Source organism: Corvus brachyrhynchos, unplaced genomic scaffold, assembly GCF_000691975.1.
Source record: "Corvus brachyrhynchos isolate BGI_N302 unplaced genomic scaffold, ASM69197v1 scaffold167, whole genome shotgun sequence".
In the NCBI taxonomy this organism is placed as follows: domain Eukaryota; kingdom Metazoa; phylum Chordata; class Aves; order Passeriformes; family Corvidae; genus Corvus; species Corvus brachyrhynchos.
The window spans coordinates 5,248,210-5,254,209 of NW_008239547.1; the positions used below are offsets into that span (position 1 = coordinate 5,248,210).

The following is a 6,000-nucleotide window of genomic DNA, read 5'->3' on the forward strand; positions in this document are numbered from 1 at the left end:
CCACTAAGACATTAATTTACAGTTCTTATGCTATCTATACACAGGGAAAACTGACAGTAACTAGCACTATTATTTCAATAAGCCAAGTAGCGAGGAGTTACATCAGCAGGCTCCCTTCCTCTGAAAGAAAATATAACCCAAAATCAGTGTCATATTAAACCAATCTTAATACAGAAACACTACTGTTCTTTCTTTAACTTTAAACCACAGGCTAATGTACCTGGAATTAATTCCCACAGGACAGTAATTCTGCAAGGACTAGACACATCAACTGTTTCGATTTCAGTAACAATTTCATTCTGAGAGAAGACATTTTTACTTAAACAATCAGAATTTTTTGGGGAATAAATCTCAAAACAGTAGCAGACAATTACGGCAATAACAAAACAAACCAGACATGGGGGCCATTTTTTAGCTTACCTGCACTTGTTCTGTGGAACTACTACTGAGTTCATCTCCAGACTCAGAATCTTGGTGAATTTTTTCTGAGCCTTCTCCGGCTGAATCACAAGATTGTTCATGCAAAAAGCTAGTCTTCTCTATTTCCAAGAACTCTGGGCATGGGAAATGACCCATGGAAATGGTTCTAAACTGATTGGAAACCTTGGGAGATTGCAACTCATTGTTAAGTTTTCCATTGTTTTGGGTAAGGTCCAGACTCAAACCAAAAGTTTGACAGGGGCTATTGTTCGGTCCCAGATTTTGATTGGCATCTCGAACTAAGCAAGACACTTGAACTGGAGAAGATTTCCCAAAACTAGAAAGCTCTGGTGACTTATTCACATTTTCTGTGGATCTCTGTAATCCATGTGTCAACTTCAAGGTGTTATTTGGCAGCATGCTTGCCTGCTTCACAGGTGGCATCAGTGCTTTCCGGGGTATTTCCTTCACATACTGTGCTGGCACATAAAAGGGTTTGGAATTTTCGTCTCTTTTGACTTGCCACCAATCATCATTAGTCTTTTTCACTAAGATGTATTTTTCCCCTTGCTTGATCACAATTTTCTTGTCCTTGGCCTCATACTCATAGTCATACTCCACTTGAATGTAAAATTGTCCTGGAAGCATCTTCCCACCCTTATCAGCCATTTCTATCTGGAAAGATTTCACCTTTTCAGACAAAAGGTAAGCGACATTCTGTTTCGGTGTTATTTTCCTGTTAATATTCAGAGCTGTAAGAAAATAAAAAAAGTGTATGTAATAAAGTGGCTGTTTAAGAGCACTCTGGAGAAAAATAATTTTTAAAAAATCCTGCCAATTCAATTTATGTCAACCTTAGATTAATCGATGGGAAAATGCAGTATTTTCAGATATCCTTCTCAGTGCTGAAACAGAAAATCAGTAAAACAACTTAGGTCACCGACTTAACTGTCCTATTCACACAAGCCTCCTGCTATCAAGTAGTTCATTAGCTTAATTAATCAATTAGTTATTGTTTCTATTACTGAATAACATTGATTAATCATTGGGGATTTGGTGGGGGGGCTGATCTGAGTCAATCTCTTGCTTACACATAGGCTTAATTTCTTTGTGAAACTCTGTTACTACACTAGTTTTAATCAAAATAATCCAAAGAAGACTTATTTACCTCACAGAAAACCTGATCTAACCAAATGTTTAAGGGCTAGAACTGAAAATGCAACCAAAAATCTCAACAGTAACAAAACAGGACTATGAACCAAAATGGATAATGAAGGAATTACTAATACATGAAAATTCTGAAAAGTACTTTTCAGCATCTTTATAAACCAGACAACTGCCACTGCATCCACACCCACAAACTACAAATTCTCTCTATTTAATCATGTAGCATGAATGTCCAAATTCATGGGTGGGTAAACATCAGTCTTGCCAACTTGCACTGAACACAATATAGTGAACTAACATGAAAGGTAGGATTTTAAATCTTGAAAATCAAAGCATTTAAGGGCAAGATCTCCATCATTCACATAGAACGTGGGAGAATTCAAGTAAAATGCTGCCATATTTAGTCTTATAAAGATTAACAAGCACATCTTTTTATTTTTAAATGCATGTTTCACAAATGAGAAAATTTATGTAGAAACTTGCAGCTCTGCAAGTTAAGACTTTGTGATGAGATTTGTAGCCTTTACCCTGCCACAGAGTGGAACTAATGCAATTCCATGCAGGCACACACGTGCAGAGTGAACTCAGCTGCTAAATGGGACTAAGGACAGAAATAACAACAGAAGAGAACTTCTGGGGAGATCAAAAGCAGAAACCACCACGAATTGTTCCGTTTTCTTTTGCCATTTCTGGTATTTGATTTGAGCCTTGAAAAAAATACATTTGCCACATAACTCAGAGATAAAATAGAAAGTAAAAAGCTAAAGTATTACACCAAGACAGAAGTGCCCATCTTTAACCTGTGTCTCTCTCCCACAGCCCATGTTCTTTTACTTCGAAGAAGCATTTCCCAGGAAGCCACCACCATTTTCAAGGCTACAAATAGAATCACAAAGTCAGATTGACAATTTTATCAGACTTGGCAGAAGGAATGATGGTACCACATTCAACAAAGCTGACAACAGGAACACAAAGCAGTAGAAAAGAATGCCAGGATTCTGGTGTTTACTCTCTACCATAAAGCAGTGCAGTGACATTCACAGTCTATTTACAGCCTCTGTACAAAACAACTTGCTTACCTGCTACTCTACATAAATAGGTGTTTTTAAGTGCAGCTCTGCAGTTGTTTAGCAACAGCAGCAGAAGGTAAACATGAACAAATTGCAGCCATTCCCACTCTCTTCCTAGTTTTGGAAGCTCTGCCATGCAAACACTATTTTTTTCTTCTTAGCAAACCTGACTCCTTCCAACACTTCTTCAAAGCTGCTACCAACCCCTTTCATGGCTTCCAGGTCAGACACCAGAAATTGCAAGTCTTACCAAGCTGCAGTCTATCCCAAAGCTCTGTTACCTCAAAAAGCTGAAACATAAGACAAGGAACCATTCAGAGTCTCTTTCTCCCACACAGAAACCAAAGAGAGAACATAAGCCTCTGGTTTCCCACAGAGCTAACAAGTGTTTAAAAGCTTGGATTTATTCATTCCTCTCTTGATGGTTCCATATGACTATTTATTGAGAATGCATGCTTAACATTTTTTCAAGACAGAAAGGTTCAACAGGTTGTATGTTATGTTTAAAAAAACCCCAAAATTTTGAGTACAACTCAAATAAAACAGAACTGATACAAAAATAGCTCTATCCACTTTTGAAGTCAGTTTTGCAGCCTAATCCCTCTCCAAAAAACAACAACAAAAAAGAAACAACAAAAATAAGCAGCAAAATTTTTGGTCTTTCATCCAAGCTGCAAAACTATCAAGTCAATAGCAAACATTTGGTAATGTTGAACATATGATAAAAGAGAGACAGGCTGTGTTCAGCCAGAACACTAAAACAGTTTTACAAACAGATCACATCATCAGGATGGAGCAAGGCTCTAATTCTCCTCCTCAACTCAAAAAGGTAAGAAATATGTATTGTACAGGTGGGAAATTAACCCTGTAGGTCAGCAAACAACTACCATGGCCCTGATTTCACAGATTCAAATGCAATAATTTTTATTTTGCTTGAATTTTTGTAATGCAGCTCTTGTGTCACAAAAGGTAGACTGCCTGTACTCTCTGTGTAGCCCAGGGCACAGCTAATTGTAATGTCCTTTCATGAAGCTGTCTCATATAATACAGTTTAAAGAGCCAAGGGAGCCTTGGTCAAACCTCTGCTGTGAGGGGCCTACAACAATGCAGGTGTGAATGCACAATATTGACACTTGGACTACTGACTTTATTGTGCTACTAGTCAACAACTGAAGTGACATGGCTGGTCAGTCCTCATGGTATTTTTTACTCCTTACCATTTGGTAAGGAGTATTGGTATTTTTTACTCCTTACCATTTACCTCTCATGCTGGATGGCACCCACATTGGTAAAGAAGGTTGAATTAACCTAATTAGAGGATGAGAAGTACGAAAAATCATTTACTTCCACAGAGAACATCTGTAAGCTTTCATACCTTAAATAAAGTCTCAGTATCTGATGAAGAGATTAATAGCAAATGGCCTTACTAAGAAAACTTATTCATGAACACCAAAAAACAGACTCAGGCCTCACTTTCCTCCTGGTGAAGAAAACCCCAATTGCTACTGGGCAATTCATCTAAGGTGGGTCACATCCCCACGTGGACACACAAACCACCATTTCACGGAGCAGTCACGCTGTCCCACGGGAGCAGAGCCTGGCGATGCCAGGCACGGCGCCGGGTGCGGTAGCCGGTGGGAGACAGGCGAGCAGGGCTTTCACTCGACGCCCGGGCAGAGAGATCCCTCCGGACTCCGGCTGCCGATGGAACCGTTCCCATCTCTTACTCAGCCAGCTGAGTAAGGCTGGCAATCCTGGGTGTTCGCAGAGGTCAGCTCCTCCCTTCCCCCACCCCTCCGCCCCCGGGCGCGCCCCTGCCCGAGCCGGCACCGCCCGCCCGCCGGCACCGGGCCGGCACCGCCCGCTCCGTCCCCAGCGCTCCGGGGAGCTCTCGCCACAAGCGGATGCACACGCAGCACCAGGGGTTCGGCATGCCAACATTTGCCTCTAGCTAGATTTTATGTGCGTCCCCACAAAACGAGACGGTTTTTATCTAGACCCGATGTGACAGCTCCAGTCACCCTCAGACAGGCAGGGATCGGAGAGCTGTAGGTCTGCTCAGAGCTAAGCCTTTCCTCCAGCAACCTAAACCCTGCAGCTGCACCCTCACCTCCTTACAGCATCCAGTCTTAACTACAGAATGATGCTCTCTCGATTCATTCTCAAGTACATGCAAATGCTTGAGATGCATGGTCCTAAGACACAGAATCATAAATATGATCATATATGATACACATACAGTATGCTCATGTATTGTATGAGATATGATCACCCCTCCCTTCAGCATTATCCTAGAACTCAAGATCCCCTCCCATCTTCTCTTTTGAAATTATCAGGCACAGACCATTTACTTCTCATCTTCCAGAACCAGGTAACTGAGACTTGGGAAATCACCTAAAACACTTTTTGCTGTTTATTTTCCTCTAGGAAAAAAGAAAAAACCCTTACTGGGGATAGGGGATTGTTACTTACTTTCTAATACAAGTAGATGATAAGTTGTTAAAAATGCCACTGAGTATTAATGGATTGCCTTAAATTTCTTTGTGTCACCTTGTTCACAGTGTCCTACAAAGCAGCAGGAGTTGACTTGTGTAATCTTTTTCCATTTTCAGCATCAAACTTCACCGACTACTGAAACGAGCCCTTCTGCAGTGCTGATACAGAAATAAACTCAATTATGAAGGCTAAATTAAGATAAATTCTTAACAGTTCGGGCCAGATGAGATAGCCTGGCTACACCTCAATAGATTCCATGATTCTGCTTCTCCCTGGGCAGTTTTCTTAGAAGTTCAGGCTGTATGTGCATGACCACTGCCTGGGAGACTGGTCCCTTGTAAGACTTCAACCCTATTCATACCTTTCTTCCCAAGGGGCACCACTGCTTGTCCAGCACACCTGACTCCGCAGCCAGTATTTTCATGCAGACCAGTCCTCACCGACGCCTGTAAGAGCCACCCTCTGCAAAGTCTGCATCTAGAGCATGCAAAAGTTGCATACAGATAGAGGCAAATGGAAATAACATATATAACCGAAACACAGACAACTCAGAAACTGTAAGAAAACAAGCTTAGCCCTTCACTCTTTCAAAAAAAAATACTAACACAGTTAGATATCGAGCACTACTTTCAAGTAAACTACCTACCCGGAGCTCAAACACCTTTAAACGCTAGAGGCATAATAAGCAACCATTTAATAATTGCCCATGACTCAGTGCACTGAATAAGCGATGCATTTTAAACAAGTGACAGGACAACTTTTCAGCGGCGCTGCAGCCCCCCCGCACCTCGGCGAGCGAGCGAGCTCCCAGCCCCGCTCGCTCCTCAGCGCGGGCTTTTGTTGAGCT

At 41.5% G+C, this 6,000-nt stretch overlaps 1 protein-coding gene across 10 annotated transcripts in view; it reads right to left on the reverse strand.

Annotated features, from left to right (window-relative positions):
• The window catches only part of ARHGAP12 (Rho GTPase activating protein 12), a 75,361-nt gene extending 69,455 nt beyond the window's left edge, over positions 1–5,906 (reverse strand). For 4 of the 10 annotated variants that reach the window (XM_017741509.1, XM_017741507.1, XM_017741506.1 and 1 more), the window contains exons 1-2: positions 2,667–2,808; positions 421–1,172 (exon numbers count right to left, since the gene is read on the reverse strand). In XM_017741509.1, the coding sequence (XP_017596998.1) occupies positions 421–1,172; positions 2,667–2,793 (879 nt within the window). In that variant the 5' untranslated portion in view covers positions 2,794–2,808. Of the gene's footprint in view, positions 1–420; positions 1,173–2,666; positions 2,857–5,514 lie in introns of those variants that run through there. The other 6 variants (XM_017741505.1, XM_017741502.1, XM_017741500.1 and 3 more) reach the window with 6 other exon arrangements.
• Positions 5,907–6,000: the final 94 nt, after the last annotated feature.